Source organism: Lampetra planeri, chromosome 61 (genome assembly GCF_965212315.1).
Source record: "Lampetra planeri chromosome 61, kcLamPlan1.2.h2, whole genome shotgun sequence".
In the NCBI taxonomy this organism is placed as follows: domain Eukaryota; kingdom Metazoa; phylum Chordata; class Hyperoartia; order Petromyzontiformes; family Petromyzontidae; genus Lampetra; species Lampetra planeri.
The window spans coordinates 2,435,751-2,459,110 of NC_136167.1; the positions used below are offsets into that span (position 1 = coordinate 2,435,751).

The 23,360-nt window shown below is 53.4% G+C and overlaps 1 protein-coding gene across 1 annotated transcript in view; it reads left to right on the forward strand.

The window, feature by feature from the left end:
• LOC144736600 (choline transporter-like protein 4) overlaps window positions 1-21,309 on the forward strand; it is a 57,692-nt gene extending 36,383 nt beyond the window's left edge. The window contains exons 9-22 of the mRNA XM_078619165.1: window positions 342-425; window positions 2,016-2,128; window positions 2,488-2,619; window positions 3,563-3,662; window positions 4,778-4,870; window positions 5,713-5,824; window positions 7,517-7,773; window positions 9,007-9,101; window positions 9,765-9,868; window positions 10,905-10,978; window positions 12,135-12,205; window positions 12,590-12,678; window positions 13,684-13,768; window positions 15,119-21,309. Coding sequence (XP_078475291.1) covers window positions 342-425; window positions 2,016-2,128; window positions 2,488-2,619; window positions 3,563-3,662; window positions 4,778-4,870; window positions 5,713-5,824; window positions 7,517-7,773; window positions 9,007-9,101; window positions 9,765-9,868; window positions 10,905-10,978; window positions 12,135-12,205; window positions 12,590-12,678; window positions 13,684-13,768; window positions 15,119-15,222 — 1,513 coding nt within the window. The 3' untranslated portion in view covers window positions 15,223-21,309. The remainder of the gene's footprint in view (window positions 1-341; window positions 426-2,015; window positions 2,129-2,487; window positions 2,620-3,562; window positions 3,663-4,777; window positions 4,871-5,712; window positions 5,825-7,516; window positions 7,774-9,006; window positions 9,102-9,764; window positions 9,869-10,904; window positions 10,979-12,134; window positions 12,206-12,589; window positions 12,679-13,683; window positions 13,769-15,118) is intronic.
• The last annotated feature ends 2,051 nt before the right edge of the window (window positions 21,310-23,360 follow it).

Below are 23,360 nucleotides of genomic sequence, written 5' to 3' on the forward strand. Positions count from 1 at the left end.
TGGGGTGGAGTGGGTGGAGTGGGAGGAGTGGGATATGGTGGGTGGAGTCGGGCGTAATGAGTGGGTGTAGTGGGGTGGGTGTAAGTGGGTGGGTGGATTGTGGTGTGGTGGGTAGGTGGGTTGAGTGAGGTTTGTGAATGACTCAACCTGGGTTCACTGTGAATAATCCACAGGTCACCTGTGGTGGGGTTAAAGTATGGGTATGCCCCCACCTCTGCCATAATACCCTCCCGTCCCGAGAGCCACCTCTGGTGGAGGCGCCTCTTGCCAGCAGTGTGGCGTGATCCGGGCACTTGCAGGGCTGCGCCTTTACCTGCCCCCCTCTCTGTGCGAGCGTGCAGGGGGGTTGTGGGGCTACTGGATGCAAGGCAAGTCGGGATGAGAGTCTTTGAGGACTTCGCTAAATCCTGGCACTGGATCCTGATGTGAGTTGGACTGGAGGTGACGATGATTGGGAACCCGTGAGTCTGTGGGTCTCTGTGTGAGTGAGTCTACGGGTCTCTGTGTGAGTGAGTCTGTGGGTCTCTGTGTGAGTGAGTCTATAGGTCTATGTGTGAGTGAGTCTACGAGTCTCTGTGTGAGTGAGTCTACGGGTCTGTGTGAGTATATGGGTCTCTGTGTGAGTGAGTTCATGGGTCTCTGTGTGAGTCTATGGGTCTCTGTGTGGATGAGTCTACAGGTCTCTGTGTGAGTGAATCTATGGGTCTCTGTGTGAGTGAGTCTACGGGTCTCTGTGTGAGTGAGTCTACGGGTCTCTGTGTGAGTGAGTCTATGGGTCTCTGTGTGAGTGAGTCTATGGGTCTCTGTGTGAGTGAGTCTACGGGTCTCTGTGTGAGTGAGTCTACGGGTCTCTGTGTGAGTGAGTCAATGGGTCTCTGTGTGAGTCTACGGTTCTCTGTGTGAGTCTATGGGTCTCTGTGTGAGTGAGTCTACAGGAATCTGCGTGAGTGAGTCTATGGGTCTCTGTGTGAGTCTATGGGTCTCTGTGTGAGTGAGTCTGCGGGTCTCTGTGTGCGTCTATGGGTCTCTGTGTGAGTGAGTCTACGGGTCTCTGTGTGAGTGAGTCTACGTGTGAGTGAGTCTACGGGTCTCTGCGTGAGTCTGTGTCTCTGTTTAAACAGTAGGGAGGGGAGGTGGCGGGTCGGGGGGGTGCTACCGCTGTGCGTGGCAGTGTGATCCCCATGAAGTGATCTGCCAGATGTAGTGTAGACGAGGTCGCGCCGGCGTTGCCTGTCGCATAGCCAGCGGCGTTCCATTCATCATCGCAGGTGGCTAGGAGATGTTAACTACCTCCCTCGGTATACAGGAGGTCGTGGGTACGATCCCGACCCTGACGCCTGCTGCTGCTGTATATTTAGAGTCTGTGTCTCTCTCTCTTCGCACCAGCTTCTCATTTGAGGCCGAGTCAACCTAGGGGAGACCCCGTGACTGGCTCGTATATTTCATCACCGGTTCTTGGTGGACGCGAGTGGGAATCGATCTCGGGTTGCCGGGCTCACCTTTCGATTCCCCGCTCACGGCCAACACCGGTGATGGTTATCTGAACCAATCCTGGGCCTCCCCTAGGTCGACTTAGACCCAAAAAAGTGTACCTGGTATAGTATACAACCGTGGGGCGACAAGGGCGGCCGGGCGTGGTGCTGGCCACACCACCCCCTCGTGCGCCGTGCCGACCTTCATAGGTGCTTCTCGTGAACAGCGCTTGCCCCGACAGTCTGTTCAAGGCTACAGGGGGCGGGAGAATCTTTGTCTTGAGCTTCACACATCCTGGAGATGCTCGCAGTAGACGAGACGTTTACACCTCGAGGGATGTCCCTCGGCAATGAGGGCCGAGCGCGCACCTGCTGCGCCATGTCGAATGGCGATGACGATAATTATGATGACGATGAAGATGATGCCAATGACGACGAGGAAGACGATGACGACGACGATGACGACGATGACGACGATGACGACGACGACGACGATGAAGATGTTGATGAGCGTGGGCTGCTGTGTGTTATTTGTCTACAAAGTGGTCTGGCCATCGCGATGGTGGTCAGCCTCCTGTTCCTGTTGCTCCTTCGCTTCACGGCGCCCGTGCTCATCTGGGTCATCATCGTCGGCGTGCTCGTGGCCGGAGCTTACGGTGAGAGAGTGCGCGTGTCCCTGTGTGTCCCCGCATGTCCCCACGTGTCACTGCGTGTCCCCGTATGAAGAGCGGTTTTGTAGCGGTCAGCGTGCTGCGCTACGAACCCGGCGACCTGGCGACCCGGGTTCGATTCTCACTCCCGGCCAACGCCGGTGACGATTATCTGAACCCGTCCTGGGCCTACCCTAGGTGGACTTGGCCTCAAATGAGTCCCTGGTGCGGTGTGTAAAATCACCACTCGGGAGACAAAGGCGGCCGGGCTTTGTGCTGGCCACCCACGCTACTCGCTAACAGCACTTGCCCCCACCGTCTGTTAAGGCTACACGGAGGATCTTTGTCTTTGCGTGTGTGCGTAGGCATCTTTCACTGCTCGTGGGAGTACGTGAATCTCAGCGGAAAACCTGGAGCGGACCAGACTGTGACCGACCTGGGGGTGCAGACGGATTTCCGCATTTACCTCCAGCTCCGGCAGACGTGGCTTGCATTCAGTACGTTCATCGTCACCGTCAGTAGCGACAGAAGTGGCCTAGTTCGTTATCATCATGATCATCGTCATTATTATCACCATTAGCTATTGATTTATCATCATTATCATCTGTTGAGTCGTCATCACCATCATTTGCACCACCACCATCGCCACGTTACCACCATCGTCACCACCACCAAGACCACCATCACCACCACGACCACCATCACCACCACCGTCACCACCACCATTGTCATCACCACCACCACCATTGTCTAATGAGCCATAAATCATTATCATCCTCATGAGTGTCATTTTACAGCGCATCCGAAAGTGTGCCATGTCGCGACCGCCTTTGTTCGATGGCAAGCTAAAAGCCACTGCTGCGAGGATGATGCACTTCATTGGCCGCCTGGAATGCTCTTTCCTTTCGATATTAGGAAGCCACTGCGAGCTATGGCACTTTTAAATGATCATCATCATCGTCATCATCATCGTTTAGATTGACAAACTCATTTCACTACAACTGTTCTTTGTGTTTAGTCCGTTTATCCTTCCCCTGCACCTCTGATTGGCACGTTTGGCTACGTACGCTAGTGCGAAATAAGTTCACCAAAGACAAAGATATACACACATACATTGATCTCGGGGGGGTACTTTGAGATACATTAGAACAAAAGACATCGTCGTTGAAATTATTCATCATCGGCGGCCACGGCGACGACTCCATCGAGCGTGACGTCGAGAGACGGCGTCGCGTCCGCTACACATCGGGCGTGTAGCGGATGTGTCGCTACACATCTGATGTGTCGTAGACGCTGTCGTAACACATTGGACGTGTAATGACGTGTAGCAGAGTTGCCGCTACACATCCGCTACGCATCCACGCTGTCGACAGAAAGGCAGCGTCCCCCCCCTCCCCCTTCGTGCGCGTTCGCGATCTCTTTCCTCGTTTTTGTCCGCAGTCATCATCCTGTGCATCGTGGAGGTCGTCATCCTGCTGGTGCTCATCTTCCTGCGCAAGAGGATCCTCATCGCCATCGCCCTCATCCAGGAGGCCAGCAGGTGACGCCCCACCGTCCTTGGGCGGATGCTCGCGCGTGAAATCTCCGCAAACGGAGGGCCTGTTTTATCGTCACACGCCGGGACTGCACACTTTGATTGCAGTCGCCCCTATTGTCCGTTTTAATGGCACTCTTTCAGAATCTTGGACGCTTAAAATATCTTCGGATCGACAAAGCCTAACTGGCTGAGATGTCGCACACACAGACTCGTCGTCATCTCTCGCGTGGCAATTCAAGATTTCGTTTAAAGATCCGGTCCACGTCCCACCGCCAATTTAGGGCCTCTTTGCGGTTTTTTTTTTAAACTTAATTTTGTATCGCACTATTTCAAATATATCTATGAGAATTCTAATTATCCACGTGAATTGTTTTGCAAGATTAACATAAAAAACAAACACAATTTTATTTTAGAGATGTAAGAATAGGTTTTATACTCTTTCTGGCAAATGAAACAGGCTGTGTTAAGATGTTGAAATACCAAACTGAAACCTTGCGCAAGGAATCCTATTTGCATGCTCACCACAGGTATCTGAGGTTAATGCAGACTGGATTCCTTGCAAAAGGTCTCAGTTTGGTGTTTCAACATCTTAATACCGCCTGTTTCATTTGCCAGAAATGGTCAAACCTATTCTTAGATTCCTTCCCGACTCCGTCCTAACTAGAGAGGAGGTAAATCGTGGGTGACTCCCTCCCCGCACCGTGGGCGTAGAGGAGGGGTGCCCGTTACTACCTCCCTGGCTCAGCCAGGTAGGAGGCGGGTCCAAAGGCAGTGTGGACTGATCTCCATCTGTTCCGTCTCTGTGTTGATAATGGAACGTGTGCCCCATCCGCCTCTCGCACACACGCGCGTGGGTTTGCTCCGGGTGCTCCGTTCTCGCTCCCACACGCGTGCAAATGACGCGTTCATCAGCCCAATAACACCTGAATACGTAGAGGACTGCAGAGCTTGGTAAGCAATCGTCGGTGGCGCCGTCTCCTCACCACCACGTGGCTGCTGCTGCCTTCCCCCGCTCCTCGGCTGTGGTTCCTCCTCCGGGCGCCTCCTCTGAGTCGTCCTCTCTCTCTCTTTTAATAATAGTAATTATGACGATGTTATCTTGGTCTTTGTTCCTGCAGGGCCATCGGACACATCATGTCGTCCATCTTCTACCCCGTGCTGACGTTTCTCCTGCTCTCCGTGTGCATCGCGTACTGGGGAGTCACCGCACTGTATCCTGCACTGCTGGCCACAAAGACAAAAGGGGCCCTGCCACCCCCGCAAGTGCTGGCTAGCAGCACTTGCCCCAACAGATTGTTGGGGCAAGTGCTGCTAGCCAGCATGGCGCACGTGGAGGGGGGGGGGGTGTGGCGGTCATGCTGCACACGCGGTTTACTGTGACGATGGCGATTACGATGGTTATGATGGTGGTGACTACTCCGTCTCAACCGTGCTTGTGTTCAACCACCACATTCCACAGGTCACAACAACATCCACCCATTCACACACTCACCCACCCACCCATTCACACCCACCCACCCATTCGCACCCATTCGCACACTCACCCACCCACCCATTTGCACCCAACCACCCATTCGCACACTCACCCACCGATTCGCACCCACTCACCCATTTGCACACTCACCCATTCGCACACTCACCCACCCACCCATTCGCACACACTCACCCATTCGCACACTCACCCACCCATTCGAACCCACTCACCCATTCGCACCCACTCACCCATTCGCACACTCACCCACCCACCCAGTCGCACCCACCCACCCAGTCGCCCTCACCCACTCATTTGCACCCACCCACCCATTTTCACTCAGTCACCCATTCGCACACTCACCCACCTACCCGTTTGCACTCATTAATTCACATTCACAAGCCCTACCCCTCCCACCCCAGCACCAAGAGTGACCTGGGTCACCACAAGTACGCGGCAGTAAAACTTTTCAGCCGGTGGGGGTTGGGGGGGGCAGGGCAGTGACCCCGAGTAGCCGTCCGGCTGCGTGTTTATTTATTTATCTATTTATTTTCCTGAGCGGTTTTCCGCCGATCCCCGCAGATACCTGGCGACTGCTGGCACCGCCACCTACAAGGTGGCGTCGCCGGGCAATTACAGCTCGCCAGCCTGCGCCGATTGGAACACCAACACCACCCCGTGCACGCCCAACGACGTGAGTCGACAACAACAACAACAGCAGCGACGACAACCGCAAGGGCGCTGATGTTTACACACGCACCGCACCGGGGTATTTATTTCGGGCTGGGTCGACCTAAACGGAGGGCCCAGGACGAGGTGGATGTGCTTGTCCACCACTGTTTTTTTGTGGGCGGGGAAATCGAACTCGGGTCCGCCGGGTTGCGTGGCGCGGTGCGCTAACCACTGCGCCACCGGTCCCCCCCAGGTATGCTACGGCACACAACAATACCAATACCACTAAGTGGCGGGGATGTCACCACGGAGCTTGTGCCAGGCTAGGTGCACTTTGAGGCCACGTGAAGTGTCGAACGCCCGCTGACAGGAGGTCATGGGACAGACCCAGCAGGTGCTCTGGGTCGACTGAAATGAGTGGCTGATGCACCACCTGTGCCCCTTACTTTGCCAACTTGCTGCGTTTTCGCTGCCCGGCGCTCCGCTCGTTGTTGTGAGCGTCGCTCCTCTGCCCTCCATTGTTGTTGGAGGGCGACTGCCTCCAACTGCCCAGTAGCGTCCTTCACGAGCCTCCTCCACAGAGGCCGATCTTGACACCGCTGGTACCAGTCATCGGCAAGTCCACTCAGCTCCACGTCCCCTCTGGCAGCACATCACTCCATCTCTTCTCTAGCCTGTGCCGCGCCCGTTTAGCCCCCTCTATCCTGCCGAACAAAAGCTGTTCAGGCATGCGGTGGCTGGGCATGCAGTGACTGGGCATGCGGTGACTGGGCATGCGGGCTACATGACCCAGCCAACGCAGCCTGGTCTGCCAGAGGAGCTCACTGATGGAACTTTGTCCAGATCTTTCAAGGATTTGTGAGCCCCTCACACAATCCAGCCTGGTTAAACCTAGGATGGATCGTAGGCAGGCCAGCCTGAATGTTTATAATCGACGAAGATGTTCCATAATGGGAGTCCACTTTCACAATCATAGAGAAGGGAGGGCATGACCATGGCCGAGAAGAACCAAAGCTTTGTGTGGAGCGACAGACCAGGTAGCTTCCACACAGTGTTACGCAACCGATGAAAAAAGACTGTTGGGGCAAGTGCTGTTAGCGAGTAGCACCTATGAAGACCAGCACGGCACACGAGGGGGTGGGTGGCCAACACCACGCCCGGCCGCCTTTATCTCCCCAGTGGTGATGTTTACACATCGCACCAGGTACTCATTTGAGGCTTAGTCGACCTAGGGGAGGCCCAGGACCTGCTCAAATAATTGTCACCGGTGTTGGCCGTGTGCGTGAATCGACCACTGGTTGCCGGGTTTGTAGCGCAGCGTGCTAACCGCAGCACACACCCACACGTGCGCACACGCACGTACACATACACACGTGCACATACACGTGTATACACGCATTGAACAGTTATCTGCTGCCACCCGCGTGTGACATGAGGGAAGGTCACCTGCCCGTTAGAGCACTTGGCCCTTGAGCCGAGTGGGTTGGTTGATCCCACCCGGGGTGGACAATTCCACCATTCACCACCGGTGGCGTTCACCATGGGCATCGTTTACCACCATGAACAATGGGCAATGTCCACCAAGGCAGCGTCCGCTATAAAGTGTACACCAAGGGCAATGTCCACCCACGGGCAGTGTCCACCCATGGGCAGCGCCCAGCGTAGGCAGCATCCACCACTCACAGACCCAATGTCCACTTGTGTCCACGCACAGGGATGGAAGTGGAACACGACCGAGTGCCCGGACGCTCAGTGCGTCTTCGACACCTATGGCCTGGACGACAGCCTCTTCAAGCGCAACCTCTTCAACCTGCAGATCTACAACGTCTTCGCCTTCCTGTGGCTCGTCAACTTCGTGCTCGCGCTGGGCGAGTGCTCGCTGGCGGGGGCGTTCGGCTCGTACTACTGGACCCTCAACAAGAGGGACATTCCCGCGCTGCCCGTCACGCGCGCCTTCATGCGCGCCGTGCGGTGAGGCGGTTGCGACGACGATGCTGATGATGTTGGCTGATGATCACGACGATGATGACGATGTGGATGATGATGATGATGATGTGGATGGCGATGATCATGATGAGGACAACGATGATGATGTTGATGACGAGGACGACGACGATGACAATGAATATTCTTATCTTTCATACTTTGATGCTGGCAAACAAGTTCAATAAATATACTGCGACTGCTAACCTGAGATATAAATGCATTGCCTTTTGGATTACTCGCCTTTTGGCGTTGTTTTCTGGTCTAACACACGAGGCCATGAAGAAGGCTGTCTCTGGTGTAGGCCCATCAGTTTCAAATACAATGCATGTTTGTTTGCATGTGTGGTTAATGCAGACTTGATTCCTTGCAAATGGGTGTCTATTTGGCGATTGCACATCTTAACACCACCTGTTTCATTGCCAGAAAGACTAAAACCTCTTCTTATTTTTCAAACAATTATCACAAGTCGCCGGCTTGCGGCCGCATAAGTGGCACTGAAGCTGTTGATGCCGGCTGCTGCCTGCTGCTGCAGCAGCACGTGTGTTGATTCTTCGCTTTGATTTCCTTTATCAACAGGGAGGTTCAACCACTGGCCCTGCCCCTTCCTCTTTAGCCCCCGCCCCTTACTCCTTAGGCCCCACGCTGCCCCCTGGACACACCTCACGGGGTGGGGCTGGATCGGGCAGTGGTGGGTGGGTGGGGTCAGTGAGGGGTAGGGGGGCGTCAGTGGGAGGTAGGTGTGGGTTCAGTGGGGGTAGTGGGGTTAGGGGCTGGATCATTGGGGGGTAGTGGCGCGGTCAGTGGGGGGTAAGGGGGGGTCAGTGGGGAGTAAGGGGGGTCAGTGGGGAGTAAGGGGGGTCAGTGAGGAGTAGGGGCGGGTCAGTGGGGGGTAGGGGTGGGATCAGCGGTGGTAGGGGCGGGGTCAGTGGGGGTAGGGGCGGGGTCAGTGGGTGTTGGGGTTCTGTGGCTTCACCCCGATGACCAGAATCCCCTCTGCCTTCGAGCAGCAAGCGAACAAAATATTAGTTTTTAGTTTCGTGAAATGACGTCGTTCATGCAAATTGAATCTCCCAATCGGGAGGCTGCTTCATCGGAGACAGAGCGACAGTGAAAGTAGCTCGCGTGCAGGTTTCTGGACGGACCGTTGCGTCGCGAGCAGCGGATTTGATCGTGGCTGGTGATTGGGACGACCAAGCCGTTACGTGCCTGTCTCCACAGGTACCACACGGGCTCTCTGGCCTTCGGTGCTCTGATAATCACCATCATTCAGATGATCCGGATCTTCTTGGAATACCTGGACCACAAGCTCAAAGGTCTGGCAGCCGGGGGTGTTATTTCGAGGCGATGCGGTGTTCATTTTCACGAAACGCTCAACGTTTCAAGTTAATTTCCATCAGCCAGGGGAGAACTCGAGACCAAGATGAGTCTCAAGAGTGACCTGGTTGCATGAGAGTGGGTGAGCAAGTAGGTGGGCGGGTGAGTGGGTGCGTACTTGAGTGGGTAAGTGAGCGGGTGGGTATGTGAGATGGTGGGTGAGTGAATGCATGAGTGGACGTGTGAGATGGTGGGTGAGTGAATGAGTGCATGAGTAGGTGAGTGAGTAGGTGGGTGAGCAAATGGGTGAGCGAGCGAGTGAGTGAGTTTGTGGGTGGGTAAGCAAGTGGATGAGTGAGTGGGTGGGTCAACGAGTGGGTGAGTGGGTGAGCGAGTGAGTGAGTTTTGTGGGTGGGTAAGCGAGTGGGTGAGTGAGTGGGTGTATCTACAATCCACCAGCTGTCGGACAAAGCAATGGAATTGCTCACTCACTTTGAACTGAACCTCTAAGAGTCGCTCTTCATTGGTCATCGGAAATCATGATCACCATCCATCCACTGCTGGATACTTTGTACAGCCCTTGACAACGTGCCGTGTATAACTTAGAGGCCGATGATGATGTTGTTGTTGATGGTGTTGAAGAAATCTTCAATTCCTTTCAGGTTCTCAAAACCGTTTTCTCAAGTTCCTGCTGTGCTGTCTCAAGTGTTGCTTCTGGTGCCTCGAGAAGATCATGAAATTCATCAACAGGAACGCGTACATCATGGTGAGAGCCCCGCCTCAAATCCCACGACCCTCCTCCAAGAGGGATCCTGCCGGTTGTTTACAGCAAAGGGGCGTGATCTTGTTGTCGCCGCTATCGCCGCTGTTGCTGCTGTTGTGTTTGTGATGGCAATCGAGTTAATTTTTGGGCCATTTATAAATTTCGACTGATACACGGATGGGATGCAAAGGCACACAGGCAGACAGACAGACAGACACACAAACACGTGGACAGACACACAAACAGATGGACAGATACATGGACGGACACGCAGACAGATACACAAAAACATGCACAGATACCATTACCAATACCCGCCATTTGCCACGAAGTGACAGTGATGTCACGGTGCCTGATCCCAGCCCAGGTGCACTTTGAGGCCACGTTAAGTGTCGTGGAACAGACCCAGCAGGTCCCATGGGTTGGCTGACTGAATTGACTGGTAGTAGATGCACCAGCCGTACCCCCCCACTGTGCCACCCGATGCCCCGCTCGTTGTTGTGAGCATCGCTCCTTTGCCCTCAGGTGTTGTTGGTCACCACCTCCAACTGCCCAGTAGCAGTGTCCTTCATGAGCCTCTTCCATAGAGGCCGAACTTGACATTGCTGGTACCAGTCTTCGGCAAATCCACTCAGCTTCACATCCTCCCATACGGCACCAGTCGATCTCTTCTCCAGCCTGTGTCGTGCCCGTTTAGCTCTCGCTGCTTGGGCAGATTTCTGTTTGGCTGCTGGAGGAGCTCATTGATGGGGATGTGTCCAGATCTTTCAAGGATTTGTGAGCTCCTCACACAATCCAACCCGGTTAAACCCAGGATGGATTGTAGGGCATGCCAGCCTGAATGGTTCTAATCGACGCAAATGTTCCATTAGTAACCACCACCACCAGTAGCACCACCACCACCACCATGTCCTTATCTCGCACACCTTCCACGGTATGCCGTGTGCTACCAGCCCCTTGGCGTTCTGTGGGAACTTTTATCCGGTGACCATGGTTGAAACTCTCCTCTCTCCCCTCTTACCCCCAACCCCTTCCGCAGGTCGCAATCTACGGGAAGAACTTCTGTGTGTCGGCAAAGAATGCGTTCAAGCTGATCATGAGGAACATCCTGCGGTGAGGAATTCAAACTATAACTTTATTTTATTTCATGTGCTACGTAGCTCTTATTTTCAGAAGCGAACTGGCTATCACGAATGATAGCTCTACGGAAGTAGCTCATCATCATCATCGCGTGGACATTTCTAGCAGCACCCAAATACTTCAAACGCGTGACATCGATTGTAAATGCGGAGGGGAAAAATCGGAGGACCCGGAAAGGGAAATCCACGCGACCGTGGGGAGAACACGCAGACTCCAAATATACAGCAGGCGTAGATGACCTCCTGCATACCAGGTGAGGGAGTTCATATCTCACCCTGCAGGGTGGGGGGTGTGAGGGGGAGCGGGGTTGGTGGGGGGGGCGTTCAATGGGGCTGGAGTGCTCTGCTGTCAAGGCACGCGGTGCCTCTTCCCGGCCGGCGTGTTAGCACGGGGCCAACGTGACGTCACGCGCCCATTGTGACGTCACTCACAGTTGTGACGTCACGCGGCCATTGTGACGTCACGCGCCCATTGTGACGTCACTCACAGTTGTGACGTCACGCGCCCGCCTCGGCCAATGAGTGCTCGCACACGTGTCGCGTTTCTGCGAGCGCTCCTCCTTATTCACCCCCCCTCCCCCTCCCTAACCTACCCTCCTGCACCCCCTCCCCACTCTTCTGCCCCTTCCAATTGGCTGAATTTTGACGGTACCCACCCAACCGTGGTGCTGGCCACCCACCCATCCACCCCCTCGTGTGCCATGCAGGCCTTCATAGGGTGCTCACTAGCAGCACTTGCCACAACAGTCTGTTAAGGCTACACGGAGGGATCTGTGTCTTTGTCTGTATTGAACACGTACATTTGCGGGGGGGGGGCGGAGAGTGGTGGTGCAGCGGTTAGCGTGCTGCACTACGAACCCGGCGACCCGAGTTCTATTCCTGCCCATAGCCAACGGCGATCGTCCAAAATTCCTAGGTTGATTCAGCCTTAATCAAGTACCCGGCACGGTGTGGTGTGTGTGTAAACGTCATCACTGGGGAAGACAAAGGCGGCCGTGGGTGGTCGCTGGCCACACCGCCCCCTCGAGTGCCGTGCCCGGCCTTCATGGGTTGCCGCTACTCGTGAGCGGCACTTTGCCCCAACGGTCTGTGGGGGGCTACACGGGGGATCTTTGTCTTTGTCGTCACAGGACGTTGGTGCTGGACAAAGTGACGGACTTCCTCCTCCTCCTGGGAAAACTCCTGGTCGTCGGGGGTGTTGGTGAGTGGACATCATTTTCGCCATCGTCGATATCGTCGCCATCGTCGCCATCGTCGCCATCATCGTCATCATCATCATCACAGTCATCAATGTCTTCATTGTCATTCGTATCATCATTGTTGTTATCATCATCATCATAATATCCATCATCATCATCATCATCATCGACAGTTATCAATGTTTTCGTTGTCAACATAAAATTATTGTTGCCATCATCATCAGTGGCAGCTGTCCCCTGCTCATGAGTGTGCCAGTAGGGGGTGATGATTGCTGTGCGTGTGGTCTCACCTAGGGGACCCCCAGTGGCAGCTCTCCCTGCCCATGCGTGTGTCAGTAGGGGCGGTGACGATTGCCTCACTCTCTCTCGCCTCCACGCTCCCACAGGAATCCTGGCGTTCTTCTTCTTTAGCAACCGCATCCAAATCCCCAACCTGACGCTGCCCACGCTCAACTACTACTGGATCCCCATCCTGGTGAGACACTGGCTAGCGGATCCTTGAATCCATCCGTGTGTACCATGCTTGTAAAGGAACCCCCCCCGCAGAGGCCGTGCGCCGTGGATGGCAGTTCAGCAAAAAAGTGCGGCCCAATTTCAAATAATCCGTTTAACATGCAGTAGTACGGATTTAGCGACCAATATCATCCACAGGGTTTTCCCCTTTTTTCTGGCAACTAAACTGACACCTTTTGCAAGGAATCATGTTTACATTTACCACAATACTTTCAGTCAAATGCAAACAAAAAACAATACTCTGATAATTTATGCATTGTCCTTGAAACTGATTGGTCCACACCAGAGACAGCTTTCTTTAGAGCCTATTCTCATATGGTGTTCGACCAGATGACGCCAAAAGGCGCACAGTTCAAAGACAACGCACTATCAGAGTAATGAGTATTGTGGTTAATGTAAACATGATTCCTTGCAAAAGGGGTCAGTTTTGTTGCCAAAAAAAGGGGAAAAATCCTATTAGTATATTTTGGTACTGGCAAAGGAGGTCCCATGAAATATCATCCACAGTAGAGGTTCTTTTGGTACTCTTAGGTTTTTTCGGTAAAGTCACGTAGGTAAACAATTTCACGACGTTTCGGAAGCAACACAAGCCTTGTGCTGCTTCCGAAACGTCGTGAAATTTTTTAATTTGTTTTATTTTACTTTTATTAATTTAAATTTTTTACCTACGTGACTTTACCGAAACAACCTAAGAGTATGAATCCTTGCAGTCACGAAAGCTTCAAATCTAGGTTCTTTTGGGTTAGATCTCGTGAATATATAAATGCGTCGTTAAACCCGCCACCACTCGAAGCAGCCAATAAGTAAGGTTTGTCACGTAAACAGAACGTTGCCAATTCCTTACTAGTACATCACACAACGCTCTCTCTGAGTCCCCCCTTTCTCTCTCTCTCTCCGAGTTGCCCCCTCTCTTTCTCTCTCTCTCGCCGTGTTCCGAGTTGACGTCGTCGTTGCTTTGTCCATGCAGACCGTGATAGTGGGGTCCTACCTCATCGCTCACGGCTTCTTCAGCGTCTACTCCATGTGCGTCGACACGCTCTTCCTGTGCTTCGGTAAGTACTGCGCTCGACACACACGCACGCACACGTGCTCGCACACACACATACACACACGTGCTCGCACACACACGCTCGCTCGCACACACACATGTGCTCACACGCACACACACGCACGCACGCTCGCACGCACGCACGCACACACACTTGCTCGCACAAACACACACGCTCGCACGCACGCACACATTTGCACGCTCGCATGCACACACACACGTGCTCGCACGCACGCACACACACACTCGCTCGCATGCACAAACACACACTTGCTCGCACAAACACACACGCTCGCACGCACGCACGCTCGCTCGCTCGCACGCACACACACGCACGTGCTTGCACACCCACACGCACGTGCTCACACACACATGCCCGCATGGACTTAAAGTGCACATAGCCTGGCACAAGTGCCGTGGTGACTGCCACTTTGTGGCGAATGGCGGTGGTTGTTGTGTGTGTGTCACAGGGTAGTTGTGTGTGTGGAGCGGTAGTGTAGTGGTTAACACGCAGCGCTACAAACCCAGCGACCCGAGTTCGACTCCCGCTCACGGCCAACACTGGTGACGATTATCTGAACCGTTCCTCGGCCTCCCCTAGGTCGACTCGGCCTCAAACGAGTATCTGGTGCGGTGTGTAAACATCGCCACTAGGGAGACAAAGGCGACCAGGCGTTGTACTAACCACCCACCCATGCACCTCGTGTTCCGTGCAGGCCTTCATAGGTAGAACTCGCTAACAGCACTTGCCCCAACAGTGTGTCAAAAGCTCTATACGGGGGATCTTTGTCTTTGTGTGTGTCAAGGGTAGCCGATGTAACTTGTCTCATACCCGGGTCATTGATTGTGACGTTGAACGCTAACCCTGCCTGCTCTGCCTTTCCCTACCAACCGCCCCCATCACTGCCGCTACCGTCACCACCACCACCACCACCGTCACCACCGTCGCCGCCACCACTACCACCATCACCGCCACTACCACTTACCACCACCACCACCATCACCACCACCACCGCCACCACCGTCGTCGCCACCACTACCACCACCACCACCATCACCACCACTGTCGCCAACACCACCGCCGTCGCCACTACCACAACTGTTTCCATCACCACCACCATCGCCACCACCCCCACCGTCACCACCACCACTACCACCACCACTATCACGACCGCCACCACCACCGTCGCCACCACCATCGCCATCACCGTGGCCACCACCGTGGCCACCACCGTCGCCACCACCGTCGCCACCACCGTCGCCACCACCGTCACCACCACCGTCGCCACCACCACCATCACCACCACCACTACCACCACCGTCACCACCACTGTTACCGCCGGCGATCGTCCAGTGGATGACCTGGAGAGGAACGACGGCTCCGCAGAGAAGCCCTACTACATGTCCAAGAAGCTGATGAAGATTCTGAACAAGAAAAATAAGAATAAGGCCAAGTAGGCGTGGAGAAGGGGACGGGGACGGGGGGTCGGTGGATCGCTTGAGGATGGGAGGACTCATCTGGGCAATGTGTGTCAGTGTGCCAACAACCGCCCCCACCACTCCCGCACCTCCTCCCTGATGAGTGAATGCTAAACCCCCCCCCCCCACCTTGCTCACTTTCCTCCGAAAATGATCGCGTCAATTTAATTACATTATTCGTTATTGTTGTTATTATCATGATTTTTAACTGTCACCCATCACGGTCCTGGGCCTCCCCTAGGTCGACTCGGCCTCAAATGAGTACCCGGTGCGGTGTGTAGTAAACATCGCGTGGTGCTGGCCACCCACCCCCCTCGTGTGCCACAGTGCGGGCCTTCATACGTGCTGCTGCTCGCTAACAGCACTTACCCCAACAGTCTTTTCCAGGCTACACGGGGGACCTTTGTCTTTCTTTTCGAGGACTACGCCGCATATCCGACTCGACGGGATGGGGCGGGTGACGGATGGAGGTACCGGGTGGACATTGCCAACAGCGAGTCGGATGACTGAACACTACGGTTGCACAGCGGTGTACGCCCTGGCGAGATGTTAACTCCCTCGCCTGGTATACAGGAGGTCGTGGGTTTGATCCCGACCCTGACGCCTGCTGCTGTATATTTGGAGTTTGCGTGTCTCTCTCTCTCCTCCGGGTCACCTGCGGATCTCCCCCCCCCCCCATCCCCTTGCATGCGTGGGATTTTCTCCACGTGCTCTGGTTTCCCGTCGCGTGTATAGAATCAGTTGTGTTGGCCACACGTTGCAATATAGGATGGCAGAGCTTGGGCAATTTGCTGGTGGCGCCAGTCCTGGATGCTTCCCGGTCTCTCTGTGGTTTCCTGCACATTCCGAATCATTCTTTGGTTGTATTTCCTCTTTTACCTCTCTCTCTCTGAGAAGATGAGAGAGAGAAACGAGGAGAGAGACGAGGAGAGGAGGGGGGGAGAGAGCGAGGAATAGTCGAGAGGAGGTGGAAGGAAAACTGTGCATATGTTACATATTCTGATTAGTATTTGTGTTGTTGTTCGTACACGGGTAGCACGCTTTTGTGTGAGCTAGATGTTTTAACGCGCGTGTCGTTTACAAATCGTGTGCCCGCACTTGCCGACTGCTGGCAGGACCGAGTGTGAGCCGAGAGGGAAAGGAGTGAGTGGGATTTCGAATGAATTAATTACGGGCAAATCATTCTATCGGTTTCCGTAAATCTGCACGTCGGCAGTTTCAAGTGGTTATTTAATTGCATGGGAATACGCCGAAAGAGGAGGCAAATAGTTTTTAGGTCTTTCGTGATCAGTAGTAATGAGCTACCAATGAACCTTTCGCACATTTGCAGGGCCTAAAATTTTAGATTTTATTTCATATTTTCGCATGTTCAGATGGATGAGCGTTGCATTTGAATAACTTAAATTATTGATGGGCGATTTTTTTTGTATGTTTGTTCATTTTGTGAACGTCAAGCACTGCTTTGGCCACTCAATTTAACCTTTTAATTCAGACTTACGACAGTAAAAAAACAATTTCAACATTTAAAAGTTTCAATTATTTAACACGTGGGTGACATTGCGCGATTTGGTAATTTTGACAGTAAAACCACGGATGTGCCCACATCGCTTCCCCGCTGTGCTTGGAGACGCAATCGTGCATTGTCCATCAGAGACTAAAGGTCCCCTCTGCGTAGCCCGCGCAGACTTTTGGGGCACGAGCGTTGTTGGCGAGCGGCAGCACCGGTGAAGGCCGGTACTGCGGCACACTCCGGGGGTCAGCGCCACACCCGGTATGACCTCTGTCTTCCCGAGTCGCGATGTTTATTTAACACACCGCACCACGTACTCGCTTGAGGCCGAGTCGACCTAGGGGGAGTCCCAGGAGCGGTTTGGATAATCGTCACCTGGTGTTGGTGGCTGTGAGCGGGAATCGTTGGGTCATAGCCGGGCTCGGAGCGCAGCGCGCTAACCATTACACCGTCCCATAATCCAACAACAACAACCGCCATACACACGGCGTCACACACACGGCGTCACACACACGGCGTCACACACACGGCGTCACACACACGGCGTCACACACACGGCGTCACACACACGGCGTCACACACACGGCGTCACACACACGGCGTCACAACAACAACAGCCATTCGCTACTAAGTGGCGGTGACGTCACCACGACGCTTGTGCCAGGCCATGTGCACTTTAAGGCCACGTGAAGTGTCGAACGCCCGCCGGCAGGAGGTCACGGGACAGACCCAGCAATGTGCCATGGGTCGACTGACTGAGATGAGTGGCCGATGCACCACCGGTGCCCCCTACTGTGCCAATTTGATGTGTTTTAGCCGCCCGGCGCTCCGCTCGTCATTGTGAGCGTCGCTCCTCTGCCCTCCGTTGTTGCTGGAGGGCGACTACCTCCAATATCCCAGTAGCGGCGTCCTTCACGAGCCCTCCTCCTCCAACACACACACGTATATAAATTACATACGGCATGATTGTAAATAGCAACGCAATCATCGTTCTTTGGCAGCTGGCAATGTCGAGAAATTAAAGTCACCCCGCATTCATCGGTGTGGCTAGATGCCATCACCTTTTACATCACATCAACACCGTTTGACCTCGTCATGAATTGTGATTGCTTGGGGTACCACGGTGGCCAGATGTTAACTACCTCGCCTGGTATGTCGGAGATCGTGGGTTCGACCCCCGACCCCCGACGCCTGCTGTGGATTTTTCCTTGGCGTCCGGTTTTCCGCATCCACATTTAGAATAAACGTCACGCGGTTTCGGGTATTTGGCTGTCATAAATGTCCACGTGGTGGTGATGATGATGACGACGATAAGGATGATGACGACGATGACGACGACGACGATGACGACGACGATGACGACGACGATGACGACGACGATGACGACGACGATGACGACGACGATGACGACGATGATGACGATGATAACGACGACGACGACGATGACGATGATGACGATGATACGATGATGACGATGATGACGACGATACGACGATGATGATGATGACGATGATAACGATGACGACGATGATGACGACGATGACAATGATGACGATGATACGATGATGATGATGACGAGCCACTTCCGTTGAGCCATCATTTGTGACAGCCAAGTGGTCACTTTTGAAAAAGAACTACCGTAGCTCAGTGGGGCCTTACCGGGTGAACTAAACAAATAGTTTAGCTCAGTGCATAGTTTGCATGATCCATCATTGCCGTCGGTATTGTCAATCATAACTGTAAGCAATCCACCATCATCATTCAGTGGAATTACCAATCATGCCCGTCGTCACCATCCACAGCATCCATCTTCATCGTCATCATTCCGGTCATCATCAACAGCAACAGCGGCATTCACAACAATCGTCGTAACACTCAGCATCATCCAGCGGCGTGATCATCATCATCATCATCACGGCCATCGTAACGTCCATCACCATCACTACTTGCAGAATTTTCCAAAGTCGTCATCATTATATGCGTCCACCATCATCCTTAGTCGGCACACCCGGGATGAATCCATTGCACCACAGTGGGGCCATCAACTCGACTCCGAGACGTCTTTACAGCTTTTGGAAGAGTAGGCCAAGCACCCTCCACTTGTTCTGGGTAGGGGGGGGCGTTGCCTGGAGCTCTGCTTCTGTCTCTCGGTGGACGAAGGCCATTTGCTCCGCTGAGCAGTGTCCGCCAGCAGGGAAATTGCAGGGCTGCGCTTTTACCCTCCGCCCACACGCGTGGCTGCCTTTACGCAAAGGGCACCGCCGATTGGATTAGAGCCGAGAGCCGACTGCGGCAGATGGCCACGAGACCAGGGTGCCAAGGCACCCCAACCCCACCCACCCCACTCACCCGACTCACCCACCCGACTCACCCACCCACCCCACTCACCCCACTCACCCACCCGACTCACCCACCCACCCCACTCACCCCACCCACCCCACTCACCCCACTCACCCACCCATACCCCACCCACCCCACCCACCCCACCGTTGTGTCGCAGCTCATCCGGTAACATTTTTAGTCTCTTGCTAATCCATTCCCCGACAACAACAACAACAACAATAATTATTCTGTACAGCGGTGCCATAAACCCCAGCGGGTACAGCCTTCAACGGGTCAGTGGTTAACAGCAGCGGCTTAGTAGCGCTCAGCATCAGTGTCCGTGCCACCCGCAGGGGCTTCAGTAGTGGTGGCCTCAGTGGACGTGACCCACCGTGCCACACCGCAGGAGCTTCAGTAGCGGCGGTGTCAGTGGCCGTGCCACACAGGAGGGGTTGTTGTTGTTGTTGTTGTTGTTTGAGCCTGGTTTAGATTGCCAACCCCCGGGGCACGTCTGGATGTTCTCTCAGCCCCACGAGGTCTGCCCCGTGACCTCCTGCCCTGTGGGCGTTCGACGCTTCACGTGTTTTAAACTTCGAAGTGCACTTAGCCTGGCACGAGCGCCGTGGTGACGTCTCCGCCACTTCGTGGTGAACGGCGGTTGTTGTTGTTTGTATTCCCCTACCAATCTCTTCTGACGAGTGCGCGTGTGTGTGTGAAGGTGTGGGGGGAGCGGTGGTGTAGTGGTTAGCGCGACGCTGTGCTACGAACCTGGTCACCCAAGTTCGATTCCCGCTCACGGCCAACACTGGTGACGATTATCTTAACCGGTCCTGGGCTTACCCTAGGTCCACTCGGCCTCAAATGAGGAGCTGGTACGGTGCGTAAACATCGCCACTAGAGAGACAAAGGCGGCCGGGCGTGGTGCTGTACACCCACCCCCACGGCCAACACCGGCGACGGCCTTCATAGGTGCTCGCTAACAGCACTTGTCCCTACAGTCTGTTAAGGCTACACGGGGGATCTTTGTCTTTGTTTACGACTCTGTGGGGAGCGGTGGTGTAGCGGTCAGCGCACCGCACTACGAACCCCGCGACCCAAGTTCGATATTGGGCTACCCCTACGTCGACTCGGCCTCAAATGTGTACCTGGTGCGGTGCGAACATCGCCGCTGGGGAGACAAAGGCGGCCGGGCGTGGTGCTGGCCACCCACCCCCTCGTGAGCAGTGCCGGTGCTGCTCTTTAACAGCACTCGCCCCAACAGTCTGATCAGACGATACGGGGGGGAGGGATTGGATTTGTTGTTGTTTGTGTTGACTACCGGAGCTTGCCAACTCCCGACGACGGCTAAAATCAGTGGCGTGGCGATGTCTGAGCCGTGCCTGAACCACCACCACTCTACTAATCCCCCAATCCTCTACTAACCAACACTGACCATTACCAAGGTGGTGAAGTATGGTCAAACAACCATCACCCCACCTCTCCCTCTCCCCTCCCCCCTCTCACTTTAAGCGTAGCGTGTGGATGGAGGCAGTGGGTTGATAAGGTACAGATTAAATGCACAATGTTATTACTTTTTTTAAACATTTATCACCAATCAAATCGAGTTATGCACGGCATCGATTTGTGCCGATCGGTGGTTTTGTATGTTATTGACGGCAAACAAACAGGATCGATTTCCGTTAATTGTGTAACGATAGGGTTTATCCGTTGTAATAAATCATATTTTAATTAATCATTTTTTAATAAGTTGTGTTTTTTTGCCCTCTGTGACCTTTTCCGTGACCCTTTCCGTGACCTTTTTGTGACCTTTTCCGTAACCTTCACCGTGACCTTTACGTAACCTTCACCGTGACCTTTTGTGACCTTTCCGTGACCTTTTGTGACCTTTCGTGACCTTGCAGTGACCTTTTCCGTGACCTTCATCGTGACATTTCCGTGACCTTCACCGTGACCTTTCCGTGACCTCTCCGTGACCTTCCCTCTCGACACGAGCGGAGAGGAGCCGTTCGGTGGCCGTGTCGTGGGAGACGCGGTGCACGAACGGTGCCCGCTAAATCAATACAAACAAGTGTGTTTGTTGTTGTTTTTTGTTGTTGTTGTGTTTCACCCCCACCCCCCTTCCACCTCCCATGTAATTCCACCTAACTTTATTTATAATGATGATGCTGATGATTTGGTGAAATGCCCGCTGCTCTGCGGTAGCGTGGTTCACGAATAAAAGTGATTTGACTAAAGAGCGACCCTCGTGAAGCCTCCTGCCTACGGTGTGACCAACAACCACGTGACAACAACCACAACAACCACATCACAACCACAACAACCACGTCACAACAACAACAACCACACCAACCACGTCACAACAACAACAATCACAACAACCACGTCACAACAACAACAACAATCACAACAACCACGTCACAACAACAACAACAACCACACCAACCTCGTCACAACAACATCAACCACAACAACCACGTCACAACAACACCAACCGCGTCACAACAACCACGTCACTACATAGCTACTACGTAGTGTATAATGTATTGTCTATAACATTTGACACTGAAATCAAGCGTAGCTACTACGTAGTGTTTAATGTATTGTTTATAATATTTGACACTGAACTCAAGCATAGCTACTATGTAGTGTATAATGTTTGACACTGAAATCAGGAATAGCTTCTATGTAGTGTATAATGTATTGTCTATAATGTGGCCGTGCAACACGCACTCACACACACTGCGGATCGCACAGTGAACCCGCTGTGGTCGTCTGGGCGACTTCACTGAAGGAGGAACAGCGACACGACTCGAACTCTCTCCGTCTGCTGAAACCCTCTCGTGGCCAGCAGCAGTAGCAGCAGCAATAGTAGCAGCAGCAGCAGTAGCAGCAGTAGCAGCAGCAGTAGTAGCAGCAGCAATAGTAGTAGCAGCAGCAGTAGCAGCAGTAGCACTAGTAGCAGCAGTATCACTAGTAGCAGCAGCAGCACTAGCAGCAGTAGCAGCAGCAATAGTAGTAGCAGCAGCAGCAGTAGTAGCAGCAGCAGTAGCAGCAGCAGTAATAGTAGCAGCAGTAGCAGCAGCAGTAGTAGTAGCAGCAGCAGTAATAGTAGCAGCAGTAGCAGCAGCAGTAGCAGCAGTAGCAGCAGCAGTAGCAGTAGCAGCAGCAGCACTAGCAGCAGCAGTAGTAGTAGCAGCAGCAGTAGTAGCAGCAGTAGCAGCAGCAGCAGTAATTGTAGCAGCAGTAGCAGCATTGACAGCAGTATTAGCAGTAGTAGCAGCAGTAGTAGCAGCACTAGCAGCAGCTGCAATAGTAGTAGCAATAGCAGCGATAGTAGTAGCAGGAGCACGAGTAGTAGCAGCAGCAGTAGCAGCAGCAACAGTAAGCAGCAGTAGCAGCAGCAGTAGCAGCAGCAGTAGCAGCAGCAGCACGAGCAGCAGCAGTAGCAGCAATCAGAGGTGGGACAAAGTCATTGTTATGCAAGTCCAAGTCGAGTCGCAAGTCATCAAATTCATGACTCGAGTCTGACTCGAGTCCAAGTCACATGACTCGAGTCCACACCTCTGGCAGCAATAGTAGCAATATCACTTGTAGCAGGAGTATCAGCAGCACTCGTAGCAGCATCAGTAGCAGCAGCAGTAATAGCAGCACTAGTAGCAGCAGTAATAGTAGCAGCAGTAGTAGCAGCAGTAGCAGCAGCAGTAGCAGAGGCAGCACGACCTCCACATTTTCATCATCGAGATCCTGAACGTCTCGCTGCTGCTGCTGCTGCTGTTTCTGCCATTAGGAGGCATTGAACAGAATGAAACGAGGGGATGGCGATCTGACGTTGGTTGCCCTCTCGTGTGCATGCGTCACCGCTGCCCTTCAAGGCGTTGGGCTGTCGATGTGGGTCCATCGTTGCCGCAGGTGCTGTGCCATCAGGAGCGACACGACCTGCATTGCACACGTCAACTTTTGTGTGCGCGTCCATGAACAATTATTCGTTGAATTTTGACTCAAAACTTTCGTGACCGCAGGAATTCATATTCTTGGTTCGTTCGGTAAAGTCACGTAGATGGAAAATAAAATAACATAATTATTTTTTTTTACAATAATTAAAGCATTATTTTTCACTTCATTATTTGTATTATTTTATTTTATTACATTTTAGTATCTGTTATTTTTATTTAATTTTCTATCTACGTGACTTTACCGAAAGAACCAAAAATATAATTATCTGTTGATGATGCTGCCGATGATGATGATGATGCTGCTGCTGCTGATGATGATGCTGCTGAGGATG